The sequence below is a fragment of the Oncorhynchus masou genome, chromosome 3, assembly GCF_036934945.1.
Source record: "Oncorhynchus masou masou isolate Uvic2021 chromosome 3, UVic_Omas_1.1, whole genome shotgun sequence".
NCBI lineage: Eukaryota > Metazoa > Chordata > Actinopteri > Salmoniformes > Salmonidae > Oncorhynchus > Oncorhynchus masou.
Genome location: NC_088214.1, coordinates 24,064,821 through 24,088,541, shown reverse-complemented (window position 1 = coordinate 24,088,541; position 23,721 = coordinate 24,064,821). Strand labels below are relative to the sequence as shown.

Genomic DNA, 23,721 nt, shown 5'->3' with positions numbered 1-23,721 from the left:
GAAGCACTTGAGTGAGTTGGGGGCGCAATTCCACAGGTTCATTCCCGAAATGGATGACACAAACAACTGGATTTGTTATCCCTTTCATGCATTGTCTCCAGTCCAATTACCGATAACTGAACAACAGAGCCTCATCGAAATTGCAACAAGCGGTTCTGTGTAAATTGAATTTAATCAAAAGCCATTGCCAGATTTCTGGACAGGGCTGTGCTCAGATTATCCTGCCTTGGCAAATGTTAAGACAAATGTTAAGACACTGATGGCTTTTGCAACCACGTGCCTATGTGAGAGTGGATTCTCGGCCCTGACCAGCATGAAAACTAAATACACGCAGAGACTGTGTGTGGAAAATGATTTAAGACTGAGACTCTCTCCAATACAACATTGCAGAGTTATGTGCATCCTTTCAAGCACACCCTTCTCATTAACCTGTGGTGAGTTACTTACATTCTTCAATGAACATAAAAGGTTTTATATGTAAGGTGGTTAAATAAAGAGCAAAATTATTGATTATTATTATTTTATTATATGTGCCCTGGTTCTATAAGAGCTCTTTGTCACTTCCCACGAGCCGGATTGTGACAAAAACTCACACTCATTCTTTTGTTTAATAAATGTATCGTATAGTCTGTGTGTAGCAGGCTTACAATGACGGCAAAAAACAACATTTGAGAGTGTGCTGACCCTGGTGCTAGATGGGGTACGCAGCTGGAGGTTGAATGTTTGAAGGGATACGAGACTATAAAAAGTTTGGGAACCACTACAGTAATCTATCAGATCCGGACATGCTCTTAAACCAGGCCTCTACAGGCTAGACAGAATAACAACACATCTACTGCTGCTTGGAGGGGCTGACAGTCATACACAGAAGACAGCTATGGTGTTATACTGTATTTCAATTTTTTTGCTGTCTATTCCACTGCTCTGTTCATTTCTGGCATCCATTGGTGTGACTATTTAAATGATTTGAAGTTGCAGTTGGAATGGATGCTTATATCAGTATAGAAATGTCACAAGGGTTCACCAGATATAGAAAACATTGGCTACATTCATCTAAATTAAATCCACAAATCCATATGTTAAGGTCAGGTGGATATCTGTACATTGATTCAATAAGACCACAGAATGTATCTACACAGTGAACTGCATTCTAAAATGCTACAGTGGATATTATTGGGAGTTAAAAGCTCGTGGGTGATTAGTAAATCAAAATATTACATTCTGGCTAGTAATTGACGCCATTTTGAGTCGCCCAGTAACGTCTTCCTGGGGTCCATCCATCATCCATTTCCTGTCTGTTAAGGTGCATTGACATTTATCCCCCTGGACCTCCCACCTTTATATTATTGAATATTTCTGCTCTTAAATATTTATAATCTTTTAATTGATGTTTTCCTCTCTGCTCCCTTCACCCCTACCAGGGAACCAGAAGGACCCCAGCAGAGCCGGGCCCCCCATGTCCCCTCACGGCCTCCCACTGAGCACTGAGAGAGACAGGTGGGGCCACTTTGGCCATGGGGAGAGGGGAAGGAAAGGAGGGAGAAATTAAGGGAGGCGGGGGCTGGAGAGAGATAGAGATGGGGAGAGAGAGAGACAGGGTAGAGTGAAAGAAAGAAACCGAGAGAGAAAAAGAGATATTGAGAAAAGTACAGTACAGTACAGTGGAGCGAGAGAAAGTGAGTTTTCGAGAGGTAGACATAATTTGGCTGACACTATAGGTCTTTAAATGTTACACTGGAGGGGTCTCGAATATTTCTAAATCAAATTCATTCAAATCCATCCGAAAGACATGGCAATAAAAATGACCCCGGGGTGGTGCCATGCTTTCTCCTGCTCCTGCTACGTCTCTACTGTACTGTACGTCTAGTTCCATAAGGTTCAATGGGAGTCCTTCTGTTCAACCATCTCCATACTCATTTTCTTTCATTTCTAAGAGAGTAAGATCGTGTGGATGGTCCCTCTCTCCTCAGCCCTCCCCTCCCTCATTTGCCATGCTACCCCTCCCACCATCAACCCCCAAGTTCAAATTAAGAATTTATTTTAACCAGCGAGCAGCTTCTGTCGACACATATCGGCAGGCCTGATCAAAGGCAAGCTCCTTTATCAGAGTGAGGAGGGCTGTCAGAAATAGGACATTAAGATTGAAAAACCCTTCACACGGATGCTGCCGCCCGCCTGCCACCTCATTATTAAAAAATCCTCAAACTTTATTTTTTTCTGAGAGAGAGGAGCGGGAGAGCTCTCACAATATAGGTCACACTGCCAGCCACATTACAGTACATTCTAATGCCACATGTGAATTCCTCCGAACGTATCTATGTACAGTAACTATCCTCTCCTCTCCTCCTCTATGTGGCTGCATGGAATTTGGGGTCCCTCCACTTAGCCCATCAAATCCACTCACTTGTAATGACCTAGCTCTGAGACTCTGAGAGCAGAGAGATCAACTGATACCACATTATTAAATATAATCAGGTGTTAACATTGAGAGGCTACTGTACTGTATTTCTTCAGCAGATCTATGGTCAGATCATCATACAATGAGATCCAATTCATAATTAAGTCTGGATGGCTTGCTTATTTTACTGTGACTGAGCTCTTTGGATGTAAACTCAGCAAAAAAAGGAAACGTCACTGTTTGTCAAAGAAAATGTGTAAATTTCCAATAACTTCACAGATCTTCATTGTAAAGGGATTAAACACTGTTTCCCAAGCTTGTTAAATGAACCATAAACAATTAATGAACATCCACCTGTGGAACAGTCATTAAGACACTAACAGCTTACAGACGGTAGGCAATTAAGGTCACAGTTATGAAAACTTAGGACACTAAAGAGGCCTTTCTACTGATGCTGAAAAACACCAAAGGAAATGAGGACTGCAGATGTGGTCAGGGCAATAAATTACAATGTCCGTACTGTGAGACGCCTAAGACAGCGCTACAGGGAGACAAGACAGACAGCTGATTGTCCTCGCAGTGGCAGACCACGTGTAACAACACCTGCACAGGATCGGTACGTCCGAACATCACACCTGCAGGACAGGTACAGGATTACAACAACAACTGCCCGAGTTACACCAGGAACGCACAATCCCTCCTCAGTGCTTAGACAGTCCGCAATAGGCTGAGAGAGGCTGGACTGAGGGCTTGTAGGCCTGTTTTAAGGCAGGTCCTCACCAGACATCACCGGCAACAACGTGGGCACAAACCCACCATTGCTGGACCAGACAGGACTGGCAAAAAGTGCTCTTCACTGACGAGTCATGGTTTTGTCTCACCAGGGGTGATGGTCGGATTCACGTTTATCGTCAAAGGAATGAGCGTTACACCGAGGCCTGTGCTCTGGAGCGGGATAATAAATTAACGATTTAATTTGATTGCTTTTCTGATTTCCGTGACAAGGTTGCCTGCTGCTAGCAAGGCATAATGCTATGCTAGGCTATGATAAACTTACACAAATGCTTGTCTAGCGTTGGCTGTAAAGCATATTTTGAAAATCTGAGATGACAGGGTGATTAACAAAAAGCTAAAGCTGTGTTCCAATATATTTCACTTGTGATTTTCATGAATAGGAATATTTTCTAGGAAGATATATGTCCGTTGCTTTATGCTAATTAGTGTCAGATGATGACAACGGCCCCATTCATGGGATAGGGTGTCACTACAGGTTAAGGATAATATCACCTCAACCTTACCTGTCACCCTAAACCCACTTCAATTTGCTTACCGCCCCAATAGATCCACAGACAATGCAATTCCCTTCGCACTGCACAGTGCCCTATCCCATCTGGACAAGACGAATACCTATGTAAGAATTCTGTTCATTAACTATAGCTCAGCCTTCAACGCCATAGTACGCTCCAAGCTCATCATTAAGCTCAGGACCCTGGGTCTGAACCCCGCCCTGTGCAACTGGGTCCTGGACTTCCTGACGGGCCGCCCCTATGTGGTGAATGTAGGAAACAACACCTCCACTATGCTGATCCTCAACACACAAGGGTGCATGCTCTACAAGGGTGCATGCTCAGCCTCCTCCTGTACTTACTGTTCACCCATGAGTGCGTGGCCATGCACACCTCCAACCCAATCATCAAGTTTGCAGACAACACAACAATAGTAGGCCTGATTACCAACAATGACGAGACAGCCTATAGGGAGGAAGTTAGGGCCCTGGCGGAGTGGTGCTGGGAAAATAACCTCTCACTCAACAGGAACAAAATGAAGGAGCTGACCGTGGACTTCAGGAAACAGCAGAGGCAGCACGCCCATCTCCACATCGACAGGACCGTAGTGGAGAAGGTGAAAAGCTTCCTATTACTCGGCGTACACATCACTGACGATCTGAAATGGTCCACTCACACAGACAGTGTGGTGAAGAACGCGCAACAGAGCCTCTTCAATCCCAAGTGGCTGAAGAAATTCGGCTTGGCTCCTCAGACCATTGTCATCAAAATCTTACACATGGACACCTGAAGTCAATCTTACATGAATCATTGTTTACTATCAGCACGCTGGAGAGGTTCCAACCAACTCAATGCACCATGTACACATGATGATCAGGAGCTATTACGGGGCAGTCCCGTTAGTTCCCTTATATACAGGTTACAGACACGTTACATAAGCATAGTTCATAGAGTTGGTTCCGGCATGTGTCTGGCGCCGTCTCCTATCTTAAGTTAAAGAACATATTCTGGGTATTCTGCCAGACGGTCCTAAAGAGGTCATGATGGCCCCCCCTCATATCTTTACCAGGCACCGGCAGGAACCAAGGATTGTTAAAGATACCAAACCGGTCTACCCAACGCATCACTGGGGGAACACTGCCTGTCCTCCAGGACACCTACAGCATCACTGGAAGGACAAAAAGATTGTCAAGGACATCAACCACCCAAGCCTGTTCACCCCGCTATCATCCAGAAGGCGAGGTCAGTAGAGGTGCAATCAAAGCTCAGACCGAGAGACTGAAAAAACAGCTTCTATCTCAATGACATCAGACTGTTAAATAGCCGTCACTAGCCGGCTACCACCCGGTTATTCAATCCTGCACCTAAGAGGCTGCTGCCCTATAGACATGGAATCACTGGCCACTTTAATAATGGAATACTAGTCACTTTAATAATGTTTACATACTGCTTTACTCATCTCATATGTACATACTATTCTACTGTATTTTAGTCAATGCCACTCTGACATTGCTCGTCCTAATATTTATATATTTCTTAATTCCATTCTTTTACATTAGTTTCAACATCAGCAGTGAAGAGGCGTCTCCAGGCTGCTGGCCTTCTAGGTAGAGTTGCAAAGAAAAAGACATATCTCAGACTGGACAATAAAAATAAATGATTAAGACGAGACAAAAGAACACAGACACTAGACAGAGGAACTCTGCCTAGAAGGCCAGCATCCCAGAGTCGCCTCATCACTGTTGACGTTGAGACTGGTGTTTTGAAGGTACTACAGTGCCTTGCAAAAGTATTCGGCCCCCTTGAATTTTGCGACCTTTTGCCACATTTCAGGCTTCAAACACAAAGATATAAAACTGTATTTTTTGTGAAGAATCAACAAGAAGTGGGACACAATCATGAAGTGGAAAGACATTTATTGGATATTTCAAACTTTTTTAACAAATCAAAAACTGAAAAATTGGGCGTGCAAAATTATTCAGCCCCCTTAAGTTAATAATTTGTAGCGCCACCTTTTGCTGCAATTACAGCTGTAAGTCGCTTGGGGTATGTCTCTATCAGTTTTGCACATCGAGAGACTGACATTTTTTTCCCATTCCTCCTTGCAAAACAGCTCGAGCTCAGTGAGGTTGGATGGAGAGCATTTGTGAACAGCAGTTTTCAGTTCTTTCCACAGATTCTCGATTGGATTCAGGTCTGGACTTTGACTTGGCCATTCTAACACCTGGATATGTTTATTTTTGAACCATTCCATTGTAGATTTTGCTTTATGTTTTGGATCATTGTCTTGTTGGAAGACAAATCTCCGTCCCAGTCTCAGGTCTTTTGCAGACTCCATCATTTTTTCTTCCAGAATGGTCCTGTATTTGGCTCCATCCATCTTCCCATCAATTTTAACTATCTTCCCTGTCCCTGCTGAAGAAAAGCAGGCCCAAACCATGATGCTGCCACCACCATGTTTGACAGTGGGGATGGTGTGTTCAGGGTTATGCGCTGTGTTGCCAAAAAGTTCAATTTTGGTTTCATCTGACCAGAGCACCTTCTTCCACATGTTTGGTGTGTCTTCCAGGTGGCTTGTGGCACACTTTAAATGACAATTTTTATGGATATCTTTAAGAAATGGCTTTCTTCTTGCCACTCTTCCATAAAGGCCAGATTTGTGCAATATACGACTGATTGTTGTCCTATGGACAGAGTCTCCCACCTCAGCTGTAGATCTCTGCAGTTCATCCAGAGTGATCATGGGCCTCTTTGCTGCATCTCTGATCAGTCTTCTCCTTGTATGAGCTGAAAGTTTAGAGGGACGGCCAGGTCTTGGTAGATTTGCAGTGGTCTGATACTCCTTCCATTTCAATATTATCGCTTGCACAGTGCTCCTTGGGATGTTTAAAGCTTGGGAAATCTTTTTGTATCCAAATCCGGCTTTAAACTTCTTCAAAACAGTATCTCGGACCTGCCTGGTGTGTTCCTTGTTCTTCATGATGCTCTCTGCGCTTTTAACGGACCTCTGAGACTATCACAGTGCAGGTGCATTTATACGGAGACTTGATTACACACAGGTGGATTGTATTTATCATCATTAGTCATTTAGGTCAACATTGGATCATTCAGATATCCTCACTGAACTTCTGGAGAGAGTTTGCTGCACTGAAAGTAAAGGGGCTGAATAATTTTGCACGCCCAATTTTTCAGTTTTTGATTTGTTAAAAAAGTTTGAAATATCCAATAAATGTTGTTCCACTTCATGATTGTGTCCCACTTGTTGTTGATTCTTCACAAAAAAATACAGTTTTATATCTTTATGTTTGAAGCCTGAAATGTGGCAAAAGGTCGCAAAGTTCAAGGTGGCCGAATACTTTCGCAAGGCACTGTATTTAATGAAGCTGCCAGTTGAGGACTTATGAGGTGTCTGTTTCTCAAACTAGACACTCCATTGTATTCTTGCTCAGTTGTGCACTGGGGCCTCCCACTCCTCTTTCTATTCTGGTTAGAGCCAGTTTGCGCTGTTCTATGAAGGGAGTAATACACAGCTTTGTACAGGGGCTTCAGTTCCTTGGCAATTCCTCACATGGAATAGCCTTCATTTCTCAGAACAAGAATAGACTGACGAATTTCAGAAGAAAGTTCTTTGTTTATGGCCATTTTGAGCCTGTAATCGAACCCACAATCGCTGATGCTAAAGAAAGTCTAAAGAAAGGCCAGTTTTATTGCTTCTTTAATCAGGGCAACAGTTTTCAGCTGTGCTAACATAGTTGCAGAAGGGTTTTCTAATGATCAATTAGCCTTTTAAAAAGATAAACTTTGATTAGCTAACACAACATGCCATTGGAACACAGGAGTGATGGTTGTTGATAATGGGCCTCTTTATGCCTATGTAGATATTCCATTAAAAATCTACCGTTTCCAGTTACAAAGGTCATTTACAACATTAACAATGTCTACACTGTATTTTTGATCAGTTTTCTGTTATTTTAATGTACAAAAAATGTGCTTTTCTTTCAAAAACAAGGACCTTTCTGTGACCCCAAACTTTTGAACCGTAGTGTATGTTGTGAATTGTTAGATAATACTGCTCTGTTGGAGCTATGAACACAAGCATTTCACTACACCAGAAATAATATATGCTAAATATGTGTATGCGACCAATGAAATTTGATTTGATATTACATTTTTAGATTCACGTGGCCAAACTATTACTGGAGAATGTAGAGCAAACAACCGAAACAACACGGAAGCTTACATGATAAAGAAACCACCACATGTCACAGGTAACACAGGTGGCATCATTCACCATTAAAATCGTTGCACCAAAAGGAATATAAGAGCACTAAGGAAAGGAAATCAAAGAGCACGAATGAGAAACATGATTTGATTTCCTCTTTCTTTCTCTCTCTCTCTCTCTCTCTCTCTCTCTCTCTCTCTCTCTCTCTCTCTCTCTCTATCTCTCCCTCTCTCTCTCTCTCTCCCTCTCTCTCTCTCTCTCTCTCTCTCTCTCTCTGAGTGATAATATTGAACGAAGCGCCTTGCCATGCCATTAGTGTAGTCGAACAACAAAGGAAATGAATAATAGAGAATATGGTTTGAGAAGTGCTGGAGTGAAAGAGTCCTTTCCTCTTCCTGCTGTACAAAGCCCTGCAGTGCATTGATCTGGGGCTGCCTCAGCCATCAGCCGACACTATGATGTATACCGCTAGCTTGCACTACAGTAAGAGTACATCGCCATCCAGACAACCTCTCAGATCTAACACACTCTATTACAGACACACACGCATGTAAGCATGTACGCCTGTTATAAGAATACAAACACACTAAGACACACACACAGGCACACACACACACCCTTTCTCTTTCGCAGACCCAGAGCTTAGTCCACTCCGTTTCTCGCCGGAGCAAACACCGTCTTCCACAAAACAGCCCCAACCAGCCACAGCCAGGAGGAGAGAAAGAAAAGCAGATATTAAAGAGAGAAGAAAGAAGGTGGAGCATGTGGTTATAACTCCACACAGGCAGTGACGGCAGTTGTAAAGCCAAGCTGTGGATCTTAAGCCTGTTCCACACTCTCGCTCCAGGTAAAAAGCACTCTGCCTCATTAAACCTTCCATATCATACTGTTCCTATCCTCCACACTAGCTCACTAAAATGCTGTCTTTCTTTCTTCTTGACCAGAGACCTATTTTGTTATCATTTCCCCCTTTTTCCTATTCTGTTATACATCAAACATGAGTGTGGCGTATAGAATAATAATACAGTAGGTACCTGGCTGTAAGACACAATGAACATACAGGCTCATAGAGGAACACTGCTGGGGGTCTTCTCCTGAGCCAAGCCCTCGACACATCACGTCTGATTTAGGTAGGGGATTATCAAGGGGCTAATGGGTATTGTGACCATGTCAATCACTGATCAGTGGCCTACAAGCATGAATAGAGGCTGATGTATTGTTTTTACATCAAAAAGCTCTTGATGGGCAATGGTTTAACCATAAGGCCCAGTAAATGTTAGATCTGCCATTTAAATATAAAGGGGTTTAAAAACAATACTGTTCTTGATCATTGGTGTAAAATCATATTTTCTCAAGGCACTATAACAGGTGAAATGACATGAAAGTCTAAATGAAAAGTCAAAAATGTGGGGCAAATTATTCAAAACAATAACAATAATCTTGTCCTATATTTTAGCAAATTTCTGCAACTTCTACTAGCATCCTTTACATTGCATCTGACAAGAGGGTTAAAAGAAAATCAGCCATACAAACTAAAATGAGAAAAGTGAGAAATTAATTTGTGTGCCCTCTTGATTTCTCCACAGGCAGACATCGATCAAGTCGCTGCTGTCTCCCCTAACTCAGGAGATGGCGTCTAGAGGGAGGAGGCGGGGGAAGAAGGTGTGGAGGAGAGGAGGGGAGAGGAGAGGAGAGGAGAGAGAGGCGTGTGTGCGTGTGTCTGAGGAGGTCATTGTAATCAGGGGCTCTCATTAGCCCGCCATTGGCTGTGGATGACAGGAGGTGTCCCAGGGAACCAGGGGAAACAGGAGCTCGTAAGCCCAGCGCTTCATCTACTGCCGCTGGGGTGGCTGAGGACGAAGCCTGCCTCTCTCCCCAACCAACTCCCAGATATATGGAGTATGACTCTCCCCAACCAACACCTAGACATACAGAGCCTGCTTCTCTACCAAACACCAACCAACACCCAGACATCAATACAAAACACTACAGCCGTAGTGGGCCTGGTGCTCTTGCCTTATGCACAAGACTGTTTTACGCAGAGATGGCAGAGGAAGACAGGTAAATACTGAACAGACACATATACACTAGGAGGGGTATGAAGGAAAGAGACCTAACTCTCTGACACAAAACCAATAAAACAACTAATCCGCACAGACATACTGAGTAAAACAGCCCTTGTGTTTCCCGTTTCTGCATTTCTCTCTGTCTGAAGGGGCCCAGAGAGGGAGAGGGAGGTGTGCAAACGCTACTGGACTCACTACAGTGCTAGGTGCCAGGCAGTGTGTGTGACTGTGTGAGTACCCAGGGTCCCCAACCTGCTGGGCAAAGCCATCCATATCAGGTTTAAAATAACCACAAATGAGACTTAACCTTTAGCAGACAAATGAAATGAAAGAATGGTCGCGTGGTGGATGCGATCAGTAGCAGGCCTCATTCATAGGGGGCTCTCTATGAGCCTGACCTGGATTACTGCTCTGTTCCTGCAGGGCCTACGGTGAATGCCACACCAGCAGACAGGACACATTCATCTGCTCTGTGAGCTCTATTCTACCTCTATCAGAGGTTAGGAAACAAAGACGTGAACACACACACATACAGTTGAAGTCAGAAGTTGACATACATTAAAACTCCTTTTTCAACCACTCCACAAATGTCTTGTTAACAAACTATAGTTTTCGCATGTCGGTTAGGACATCTACTTTGTGCATGATACAAGTCATTTTTTCAACAATTGTTTACAGACAGATTATTTCACTTATAATTCACTGTATCACAATTCTAGTGCGTCAGAAATTTACATACACTAAGTTGACTGTGCCTATAAACAGCTTGGAAAATTCCAGAAAATCTTTTTGCGGTTTTAGAAGCTTCTGATAGGCTAAATTACTTAATTTGAATCAATTGAAGGTGTACCTGTGGATGTATTTCAAGGCCTTCCTTCAAACTCAGTGCCTCTTTGCTTGAAATCATGGGAAAATCCAAAGTAATCAGCCAAGACCTCAGAAAAAATATTGTAGACCTCCACAAGTCTGATTCATCCTTGGGAGCAATTTCCAAATGCCTGAAGGTACCACGTTCATCTGTACAAACAATAGTACACAAGTATAAACACTGTGGGACCACGCAGCCGTCACACCGCTCAGGAAGGAGACGCGTTCTGTCTCCTAGAGATGAACGTACTTCGGTGCGAAAAGTGCAAATCAATCCCAGAACAACAGCAAAGGACCTTTTGAAGATGCTGGAGGAGACAGGTACAAAAGTATCTATACCCACAGTAAAACAAGTCCTATATCGACATAACCTGAAAGGCAACTCAGCAAGGAAGAAGCCACTGCTCCAAAACCACCATAAAAAAAGCCAGGCTATGGTTTGCAACTGCACATGGGGACAAAGATCGTACTTTTTGGAGAAATATCCTCTGGTCTGATGAAACAAAAATAGAACTGTTTGGCCATAATGACCATTGTTATGTTTGCAAGAGAAAGGGGGAGGCTTGCAGGCCGAAGACACCATCCAAACCGTGAATCACGGAGGTGGCAGCGTCATGTTGTGGAGGTGCTTTGCTGCAGGAGGGACTGGTGCACTTCACAAAATAGATGGCATCATGAGGTTGGAAAATTATGTGGATATATTGAAGCAACTTCTCAAGACATCAGTCAGGAAGTTAAAGCTTGGTCACAAATGGGTCTTCCAAATGGACAATTTTCCCAAGCATACTTCCAAAGTTCTGGCAAAATGGCTTAAGCACAACAAAGTCAAGGTATTGGAGTGGCCATCACAAAGCCCTGACCTCAACCCTATAGACGATTTGTGGGCAGAACTGAAAAAGTGTGTGCGAGCAAGGATCCTACAAACCTGACTCAGTTAAAAAGGCTCTGTCAGGAGGAATGGGCCAAAATTTACTCAACTTATTTTACCTTTATGTAACTAGGCAGTTAAGAACAAATTCTTATTTTCAATGATGGCCTAGGAACAGTAGGTTAACTGCCTGTTCAGGGGCAGAATGACAGATTTGTAACTTGTCAGCTTGGGGGTTGAACTTGCAACCTTCCGGTTACTAGTCCAACTCTCTAACCACTAGGCTACCCTGCCGCCCCATTGTGGGAAGCTTATGGAAGGCTACCCGAAACGTTTGACCCAAGTTAAGCAATTTAAAGGCAATGCTACCAAATACCAATTGAATTGAGTGTATGTAAACCTCTGACCCACTGGGAATTTGATGAAAGAAATAAAAGCTGAAATAAATCATTCTCTCTTCTATTATTCTGGCATTTCACACTCATAAAATAAAGTGATGATCCTAACTGACCTAAGACAGGGAATTAAATGTCAGGAATTGTGAAAAACTGAAAACTGAGTTTAAATGTATTTGGCTAAGGTGTATGTAAACTTCCGACTTCAACTGTACCCCCCCCCCCCCCCCCACACACACACACACACACACACACACACGCACAAACAAACAGGCATGAATTCAATATACACACAACGCATGCATTTTACAGCATTTGATAAAAATGCTCTCTCAAACAGGCATGCGTGCCTGCACGGGCACTCGCACACACACACACGCACAAACACACACACACAGGTGAGCAAACACACAAGGAGCAGTAACATATCTTAAGGGTTGAAACACACTTCATTCCATAGATCACACGCACGCTCCACTTTCCAGACCCCAATTATGAAATATGAAATGGAGCATTACCGCTCGGAATGGCAGTCTGCCCAGGACTGTGCTGCTCCTCTATCACATTGTCTTCTACTGCCAGAAAGAAAGAGAGAGAGGGGGAAGAAGTGATTAACAGCAAGAAACCAAAAACAAGTTTCCACTTGTCAGACACACTGAGACTTTCTTTCGCCCTTTTTTCTACACTATCTTTTTTATATGTATTATTTACTGCATGGAAACTCCAGGAGATTTCAACAGCTCAACCTGTTTTTTATTTATTTTGTGTTTTATTTCACCTTTAACCAGGTAGGTCAGTAGAGAACAAGTTCTCATTTACAAACTCGACCTGGCCAAGATAATGCCAAGCAGTGCGACAAAAACAACATAGAGTTACACATTGGATAAACAAACGTACAGTCAATAACACAATACAAAAATCTATGTACAGTGTGTGTAAATGTATTAAGATTAGGGAGGTAAGGCAATAAATAGGCCATAATGGCGAAATAATTACAATTTAGCATTATCACTGGAGAGACAGATGTGCAGATGATAATGTGCAAGTAGAGATACTGGGGTGCAAAAGATCAAAAAATAACAATATGGGGATGAGGTAGTTGGGTGTGCTATTTACAGATGGGCTGTGTACAGGTACAGTGATCGGTAAGCTGCTCTGACAGCTGATGCTTAAAGTTAGAGAGGGAGATATAAGTCTCCAGCTTCAGTGATTTCTGCAATTCTGGGGTTTGGGAATCCACAAGCCTTTCATGTGTATGAGGTTTGGCAACAAGGTAGGCAACCTCCCACGTAAATAACATATTGGACTGAGTAATGACATTATGATTAATGAAATTCTCCCAAGAAACCCTCTCCCAACATCAACAGTGACAAACTGAAAAACACCTTGATGACTGCATTAGTGAGAGGATATCTCTGAGACAAAATAAAACCTCATGTATTAGACAGAAGATATAGATAAATAACACATTTAGACTAAAATGGTACTGTCACAGCATTAATCTAGAATTTTGGAGGATTGTGTGTTGCAGTGGTCTAAGGCACTGCATCGCAGTGGTGTCACTACAGATCCGGATTCAATCCCGGGCTGTATCACAACCGGCCGTGATCGGGAGTCCCATAGGGCGAAGCACAATTGGACCAGCGTCGTCCGGGTTAGGGGAGGGTTTGGCCATTGTTGTAAATAAGAATTTGTTCTTAACTGACTTGCCTCGTTAAATAAAGTTTTTGGGGGTATGATATTTATTCCTCTGTAACTTTCTCACACATCATTACTCACAAGTCATTCAGGACAACGGCCTACAATGCCAGCCATTATCAATATATTTCTGAAGTGATATTTGGCTGTACGGCTAGCATGAGGGACAAGAAGTACCTAGCCACAACGAGGTTTGTTTTTAGAAAAGTCAGCTAACCTTCTAAGCTACCTTGGTATAACTAGCAAGTTAACGTTCTCTCATGATTATAAAGACTACAAAATGTTAATAAAAACAGCATATTTTATTGACCTAAAAGTTAGCTGTTTTAGCCCAGTCGCTAGCTTATGCAGGGTCAGTGATACATAGAGCAACCATGTACTGTCTATCTATGGGAACAACCGCAATTATTTTGCAAGCAACATTGCTAAAATGTATAAAATAACATTTCATTAACCTCATAAAATGTTATCTGTAATGCTCATCTCCTGTAGCCTAATTGACATCTCCTTATTTCCATATGGTACCTAAATTACAAGGGTTAGATGTGCACTAAACAACTGTACATGTTAGCACTTAAAAGGCATATACAAAATCTGGTATACACTTTACATTGTCTACTGGTATCATTTAAAATTGAGAACATATATCTCAACATGTAAACAATTTGTGAGTTTAGCTATTCTCTGTTACAGATAATAGATGCCCATTAAGGCCAGTAATGCCATCATTTTTTAAATGTATTTAACCTTTTAACTATACATGTCAGTTAAGAACAAATTCTTATTTACAATGATGCGCCGCCCTATAGGACTCCCAATTACTTCCGGTTGTGATACAGCCTGGAATCAAACCAGGGTCTGTAGACATACATCATACTGTAGGCCTATGGCTGCATTAGTGATGCATGACATATGATAATGTGCAAAATGGATTCACATAGCTGATATACTGAGAGAGTGACAATCAAATAAAACAGATTGGTGATCTTACAACTAGATGTTAGACACAGAAACACAGACACATTAGAGACAGAACCCCTCTTTATTGTAGGATTGTGATGATTAATCAACATTGACACTAGTTCATTTTGAATAATAGTTTAACAGTTAAAACAAGTTTAAACACTTCACTTCAAAGAATCAACACTTCAAAATGTACAAATAAGCTAAATCGTATGTAAAGATGAGACATCTTAGTGTAAACAACAATAGATACTTGAGTAGTAACAAGTAGGCTATTATTACTAAAGCATAATTTCAGGCAGGGGCGCAACTTTCACTGGGGACGGGGGTGAGTTGTCCCCCCACATTCTGAAATGGCAGTTTTACCATTGGAATGTGATACAAAACGAGGCAATGGTGTGCTTTAGGACCATGCGGTCGGGTAGGCTGTTTGGAGTGTTTATCCGACTGGACAAAAAAATTAAATTATGTCCCCCCACATATAAAACCAAAGTTGTCCCCCTGAACTCCCAGCAGGGTTTGCTGGACAGAACCCTGCACTCCCAGCAAACCTCCTGCAGGGTTTGTAATGGTAATAGCGCCAATTGTAATAGGTTTATACATTGTGAGTGAAGTTAAACTGTATTTTTGTATGCAACATTTGCTAACATAGGTTGGCCTACACATACAACCCATGGCATATAGGATCTACCCAGTCTCTTGGAATATTCATATGGACCTCTCTCCTCATCTGCAAACAGGCTTTCACAGATTTCCTGAGGACAGAAAACATCACAAACAAACAAACGTGCTTCATTATCCTCAAAATAGACAGCACTGAATATGTTGCTATTATCTCTGTCTTCAAAATGTCCCTCTCTCGGGACTGGAACTGGAGAATATTTTCATAATGTCCTCACACAAAAATACCTGCCCTATTCAGTAGCCTACACGGTTCCTTTACTGAAGCTGGGACCAGAACCGAGTTTGGGAAACGCTGAGCTAGTTGATGACATTTAATTAACTTAGCTAAACAGCTAGCTCGCAGCTCCGTTGAGTTAGCATACAAAGTGACCTACTGTAGCCAGCTAGCTAGCTGATAATACTTTTTGTTTATTATTATTTTTACATAAAAACTGTGTTTACTTACTCGAATAGGTTCTTCTACTGCCTCCATTTTTTGGGTCCTTACAAAAGAAAAATAATGGGCAAAAGTGCAGCCAGCAGCCAAGTGGATGAATGGAGACGAAGGAAAAAGTACATTTGCCACTAGATCGGTTTAGATTGTCTTGTGACATTTGACTTTCCCAGCGTAGTCCTCTTTCAATTTCAACAAATATAAATCATAGACTGCCGGCCACACTTGACAACTTTAAAACTAGCATAGGTAACAACTACCCGGACAGAAAACAGTGACGCACATATCACACCACCCCCACAGAAGATGAGTTAGAAAACTATTTTGGAACATTCAAACCGTTTTTGCAATACAAAAAGTCCAAGGGAGGCGTGACAACGATAAGATTTTAAAGATATGGCAACGTGAGACTACGGGGATATTAACAATTCATAGGACTATAAGATATATTATTTATATCTCATAGTTTTGAAAGACTGTGTTTATATGTATTCATCCAGGGCCAGTTCACAACGTGGCATATTTGTGCGATTTTGAGGTTTAATTTGTCAGAGTATGACAGTGCATTCAGATCAGCCCCCACTCAGTCAGTGATAGGTAACTGAACGCTTGTCATAGGAGTGATGGTTTGATCAGCGTTAAGATGAATTCATTGGCTACACTACATGGCAATTAACCCTTATTTGATACAATGTGATATTGGTCTTGACAAAAATAACTTTAGCTTGATGAGGCCTGATTTTTTTTCACGTGGGCATTGTTTTGAACTGGGTGACGGTGGGGGGGAGAGAGTTCCTTGCAGCATGTCAAGTACAGGGAACTAAATGTATTTTAGCAGCGGGAAGAGAACTAAAGACTCTCCCACCTGTTCCCTGTAAAATGAGGGTCTCACCAAGGGCTTCTGATGCCTCGCTGTTCCTCCCCTGCAGTTGAAATGCATTCTCCATTATGCCTTTCATTTCCCTTCAGCAGAGAGAAAGGGGTGTCTGACAGGACCTCCCAGCAGGGGGAGAGTGGCCGTGTGACTGCCAACACCAGAAACCAGCTAGTGACACTTTTAAACAAAGGCACCAAATATCCTGTACTTTGTATAATTAAGACAAGGATCTTATGGTGGTGAGCAACTTATTCTCAAGTGAGCTGGAGTCAATGTAGAGAGTGGTGTCAAACATCGCTGGAGAATCAAGAGGGAAGAGGCAAGCAGCTTCTTATGAAGACGGTAACGCGAGAGATAGGAGTGGCAATGTCTCCTTCACTTGCCGGAACCGCTGGCCGATATTGAACAAGAGTTTCAGTAAAGGAGATCCTCTTCAAAGCTGTCTTTATGACATGCCATGTTTAGGAAATGTGTTTCATTCCACAAAAGGAAGAAGAATAGATCTGCACTCCTACCAGAGTTAATCACACACCATTTATCCAATTTGTGAGAATACAAAAGTCCTCTGATCTCTGTTAGTTAATTTGTTAAACACATCACTAAAATGGGAGAGATGAGGAGTGGCAGATGAACGCAATGTTGAATGTGTCCCCATAGAGAACTGTGTCTCTGTACCTTACCGTCTCACCAGTGCAGAAGCCTCGCCTCGTCCTGTGGAGACATACAGGCCTTAGAGAGTGAGTCTGAGTCCCTGTGAATCTAATGAGTTTATCCAGCTGTGTTGAGCACCTTGCATCCAGGATCATTTAAATGGACCAGGATAGAGGGGGATCCTAATAAATCCCCCATGGTTTGTACAGAGATTGGTTGGGTGGAAGGATTGTGTGTGTGTGTGTGTGTGTGTGTGTGTGTGTGTGTGTGTGTGTGTGTGTGTGTGTGTGTGTGTGTGTGTGTGTGTGTGTGTGTGTGTGTGTGTGTGTGTGTGTGTGTGTGTGTGTGTGTGTGTGTGTGTGTGTGTGTGTGTGTGTGTGTGTGTGTTTGGAGGAGTGCTAGAGTTTTTGTTTTGATTACTGTCCCTGTTGGCGAGATAAGGGAGTTGAGGCAGAAAATTCCATTTTAGAATGCCATCACAACTTATCCATTACAGCAGCATCAGCCATGATTTGATGATTTGTCACCACTGTGAACTTATTAAAAAGTGACAAACCAAGCCATTTTTGTTCTTGATGTAAATTCCTTTTTATTTCCATCACTCCATGGGATGTTTCAGTGGATTTGACAGGTGCTACCTAGGTGCGCTATTGGTCATCCGAGCTAACCTGTCAGACATGCAAATAATTTACCCATAGTATTCCTCCAACAATGACAACTCAGCAACGATCAAATACACATTTCATCAGCATTGATGCAATACTCAATGAGAAATGAATAATAATATCCCTGAGTCATTTAATGAATATATACTACAGCTGCCTGATAAGCATCTCAACAAGAGATGGTAGCTGGTCGGCTGCTGAAGTGATATTCTGTTTGTCTGCTCGTATAATATGGAAGTGATATTCTGTTTGTCTGCTCGTATTATATAATAATATATTATATGAGCAGACATAATAATATATTACAATATAATAATATATTATACGAGCAGACAAACAGAATATCTCTTCAGCAGCCGACCAGCTATCAGTTAATACATTTTTGACAAGGTACATTGTAAAACTCTGCCAATGACACACTGTTTTTATTATTATACTGCAATGTTGTGTTGATACAACATACACATGGGACCAAATCAACACTGCTCCTTTGATTTTATACATGTAACAGGAATAATGTCATCTGACTACAAGTGTTGTAGCATCGAAAGTCCGCTGATTAACATATACAATCCAACACAAAGTCATTTAGGAGAGATTGGCAATCCCCTGGCAAGAATCAATCCTTCAACATGTCATCTACAAATGAATTACCAACCAATAAATACAAACCCAAAGAATAAGACTCATGGCCATATGTCCTCAATAAAAGCAATACAGTGAAATGTCTCTTAGAAATCATGTAGAAAACACAACACAATCTAATGAAGAAGTGAACGGGCAAAACACAACACAATCTAATGAAGAAGTGAACGGGCAAAAAAACAACACAATCTAATGAAGATGTGAACAGGCAAAACACAACACAATCTGAGTATCACTTGCTTTAATCCATCAAATGAATTCCTGTTGTGTGAAAGGCTGTTAAGGCCATAAGTAAAGAGGCTGTGTGTGTGTGTGTGTGTGTGTGTGTGTGTGTGTGTGTGTGTGTGTGTGTGTGTGTGTGTGTGTGTGTGTGTGTGTGTGTGTGTGTGTGTGTGTGTGTGTGTGTGTGTGTGTGTGTGTGTGTGTGTGTGTGTGTGAGAGAGAGAGAGAGAGAAAGAACGACTGCTAGACACACACACACACACATGCAAAGCCCTGAGTCTCTGTTCCTGGATATGCGAGCGGTGAGCAGCAGCGGGATTCATCTGGTTGGTTACAGTGAGCTTGGACATTACAATGTGGAGCACAATGGCTGTGTAATCGGCCCTGACTGACCGGGAAGGAGACACTCGCCACAGGGACTACAACTCAATTTAGCTGGGGTCACCAGGTCAAACCTCCTCAATTAGTGCTGGGGAGAGGAGGGGAGAGGACACAAACTGCCCATGAATAACTTTCTTAATGAGCATTATTTGAACTGCTGCTGATTAGGGTCATAAATAATTTGCAATGGAGGAGCCATGTGTTAATCATACACTGTAATGTTTGTAATCCTTCATGTATTATTATAATGTAAACACGTTCTGAATATGAATAGTCATTCTGAAGTAGTTTGAAATCGAATAATACCTTATTGAAATAATAATACTATCAATGGATAAATAATCATACTAATGTATTATTTTATATTATGATCATATTTATTAAACAAAAATAATAATACTTTATGTATTTTATTCAAACAAATTTGTCAGGAAATCAATCATTGAGAGCAGATCGGGGAGGCACCATCTCCCAGCAGACAGACAAGCCATGACAACAGGAGAGACACACGCCATGAAATAAAAGTAGATATCGGCCAGCTCCCGTGGCACCCAGACAGGCCCGGCACAACTCACTGAGCCCCAGCCTCCAGCACATCAAGAACACTGACAGCCATGTTAATGGGATTTCTATGGCTCCATCATCATTTCCTTAATGATAATACTAACCATATTTTTGTGTCACATTAGAAAAGTGTTAATGGGTGTTATATCACAGATCATTAATTGTAAAAATTAAAATAAAATAAAAAAATATTGGGAGCTTATTAAAGGAGAAATGGCATTAGAGCTTGCTAGAGTTTAAAGTAGAGGAAAATAAAATAGAGTGAATAGCATATCTACTCTGTCTCTCACTTTAATCATTAAAAGCAAATGAGTGCAGCTCTTATTGCATTTTTTTATAATTATGAATACAAACTGAATAATTATTTTTCATTAATATTCGCAACAACAAAACTCTAAAGCTCAAGTACTGTATGGCCTAGTTGCAATCACTTGGTTTAAATTAGGTAATGTAAATTTGGTTTGCAAATCGAAAAAAGTGGCTATGGATCCACGGAGTGCAGCACATCTGACTAGTTCCATATTGGCCAGGTTGGACATCAATAAATGCATCGATACTGGACTAGAGATGGAGACATGGTTTAACTATGGTTGAACTCTCAACATTTGCACCACTTTAAATGAACCCCTCTAATATGATAACAATAAAGCCTGAACGGCAATGACCTGAAATCAAATTAAATCAAGTCATATAGACCCAATTCAAAAGACAAAATGGTGAGGAGAAAAAAAACGTGTTTATCAAGGCAAACTCTAGACTGTTAATTAAGCCAAAACAGGGTTCTTTTTGACAGTCAGCCTATATGACACAGAGGATCTATGTTAGCTGTTGATTTCATAGCATTTCCTTGACTTTAATAAGCATTCATACTATTTCCATTGCTTCTATCCAATGCCAAGCCAATTCCCAGAGTTCACTCATGTGGTGACGGAACTCATCTTGTGATAAACATCATATATTTAAGGTGTATATGACATGACAATGATTTCATCATACTCTGCTATACATTAACTAAATGGTGCAGAAAATAAATGTATGTATGCAGACGACAGCTACCCTGGATATATCTTTTTCAGCCAATAAAGACAGAGGAGTGGGAGAAAGTGCTCTAAGAGAAACTATCAACCCAGTCTCTCTCTCGCGCTCTCTGCTCAGGAGGTCAGTGAGCAACGTGGCAGGCAGTCATATGTTCTGTATGTGCAGAATCTGGACTAGTCTGACTGAGGGATCGTCCTTCTATCCCTTTATCACTGCAGATCACTGTGACTGAACAAGCTTCTGACCCAAGACTTCAGCGTTCACATCAAAACAAAATCACGATGCACCCGCCACAGTTTAGAAATGCAGATGGAACAGGATTGAGTAAATGTCAGTGGCGAGGGTGAAGTGTTTGCATATAAGTGAATTATGTACGGTCTTGTCCTGTGCCATCTATTCCCCTAAGCATTAACGGTGCCGGCTACTTCTCTCAGACTTAATTGAAACGGGACTTGTAACGTTGCCCTTTTCTTCAACAGGACCAAAACATAACCTCTGACTCCCTCTAGCATCCAATCGACAGAGAAGTTAAAGGGGGACAGATTCCACAGGGAAAAGAAAGGGGGACAGATTCCACAGGGAAAAGAAAGGGGGACAGATTCCACAGGGAAAAGAAAGGGGGACAGATTCCACAGGGAAAAGAAAGGGGGACAGATTCCACAGGGAAAAGAAAGGGGGACAGATTCCACAGGGAAAAGAAAGGGGGACAGATTCCACAGGGAAAAGAAAGGGGGACAGATTCCATAGACAGAATAAGAAGAAAAAGAGAGACGACCATCAAAGCTTTATTTTGTCCTCTTTCTTGTAAGCATTTCACTGTAAGGCCTACACCTGTTGTATTCGGCGCATGTGACAAATACAATTTGATTTGATTTGATTTCTCTCTCTGTACATGCTGTCTCTCAACCTAAGTCAACCGATAGCCTCCCGTACGCCCCCGTCTCCGGACATGATTAGGATTGACTGTCCCTACATGTGCCATCAGTGTCCGACCTTACTTTTATCAGTCACTGAACAAAGTGTTGTTTTACTGTCAGGGTGAGACATGGACACTGACCAGGTCTCTAACCCACACAACACAGTCGATGACACTGTGATCTGAAACTCTGCTATTACAGTCTGAAAGGTAAACTACCTACAGTAAGAGCTACCATTACATTCAAACACTGACCACTGTCTCTAATTCACACAACCCACACAACACAGTCAATGACACTGTGATCTGAAACTGCTATTACAGTCTGAAAGGTAAACTACCTAGAGTAAGAGCTACCATTACATTCAAACACTGACCACTGTCTCTAATTCACACAACCCACACAACACAGTCGATGACACTGTGATCTGAAACTGCTATTACAGTCTGAAAGGTAAACTACCTACAGTAAGAGCTACCATTACATTCAAACACTGACCACTGTTTCTAGCCAACACAAGACAACCAATAAATAATACTCTGCTACTACATTCTGAGGGGAAATATAATCTGACAGACACCACCTAATGCAAACACTGAAACTATGCAGAATCCCCAAAACAGATGAAAAGGAAGGCTGTCTTGTGAACATCAGTATAAGTGTGACTGCGTCCTTACGGATAGAGGTGGACACAAAACAATAAACAACATCTGCCTGCTCTCTTTTGAAAAATCTAGGACGGGTTCACATTTCATTACAACTTTACTTAAAGACAACACAGTTGTGGAGAACATATGGGAGTAGAAACCGTTTCTGCAACTAAGCTGTTGCATTTGGATTTCAATAGTAATGCAAAAACAAACACTAAATGTCATCACTCAGACAATATTTAAAATATTGCATGCAGTCTCTCTCTGACACATACTGTTTACTCACACACACTCAACACACACACACACACACACACACACACACACATACGTACACACACACACACACACACATGTACACACACACACAGAAGAAATTATGTGCCGACACACTAAAGAAATGTGCACACACACACACACACACTTGTAGCACATCTGCTGGTTCAAACATATAATGTCTAAGTGATTTATCTTTGGAGAATAGAGAATGTCATTTCACCTACAGCATCAAAACCAGTCAATGCCACCAAAGTGTGAGCTGCTGACAAAAACAGAAATCTATCTATAGAGGCGTTGTTTACTGTGAATATAACCAGCAGACACAGACACACTTGAAAAAGTCTGTGACAAGAACAGTGAGATGTGCATGATACACTCACACTCACATTCCCCTCTCTCCTGGGTATTGATTTAAAATGGTCGCTGTAGGAATTTTACCATAGACCATGTAACTATCCTTGGAGATGAAGACTTCCGAGAATGAAAGGGGAGAAAGAAAGAGTCAACAGACCACAAGCTGAGACAGTGAAATTGTGGACAATTATTTGCTGAGCAAAATACAATGCCTGTCAGATGAACTGCAGCTCAACCTCGAACCTCAGCAGCTACCATACCACAAACACTACAGAGAAATACTGTGTGTGTAAAGCTGGCTACCGTAGAACCGTGTAACTGACGGTTATGGATGAAGTAACCGTCATAACTGTTTTGGGGGGAGGGAACATGGACTCTTCACAACGTGATGAAACTTTGTTACTCCTTGCTGAAACAAAAGGTGTTGTAGCAAACAAGTCTCGCAAACAAGTCTCCCAAACAAGTCTCCCCCCTCCCCCACACAATGCAGCAGCAGCGCACATAGAAATAGAACAAATAGAACAGGCTTGGAACCTCTAACCCTGTAAATTTGACTGTAAACTCATGCGTACACTACACTCGCAATGGCTTCCTAATA

The 23,721-nt window shown here is 41.8% G+C and overlaps 1 protein-coding gene across 8 annotated transcripts in view; it reads right to left on the bottom strand.

Annotated features, from left to right (window-relative positions):
- The window catches only part of LOC135513143 (zinc finger protein 521-like), a 188,855-nt gene that overhangs the window by 163,036 nt on the left and 2,098 nt on the right, over positions 1 to 23,721 (bottom strand). For 7 of the 8 annotated variants that reach the window (XM_064935956.1, XM_064935895.1, XM_064935928.1 and 4 more), the window contains exon 2: positions 12,621 to 12,677. Coding sequence is in view for 7 of the 8 variants with exons in the window: in XM_064935895.1 (XP_064791967.1) it covers positions 12,621 to 12,677 (57 nt within the window). In the remaining variant the exon portion in view is untranslated. The remainder of the gene's footprint in view (positions 1 to 12,620; positions 12,678 to 23,721) is intronic. The other variant, XM_064935913.1, reaches the window with a different exon arrangement.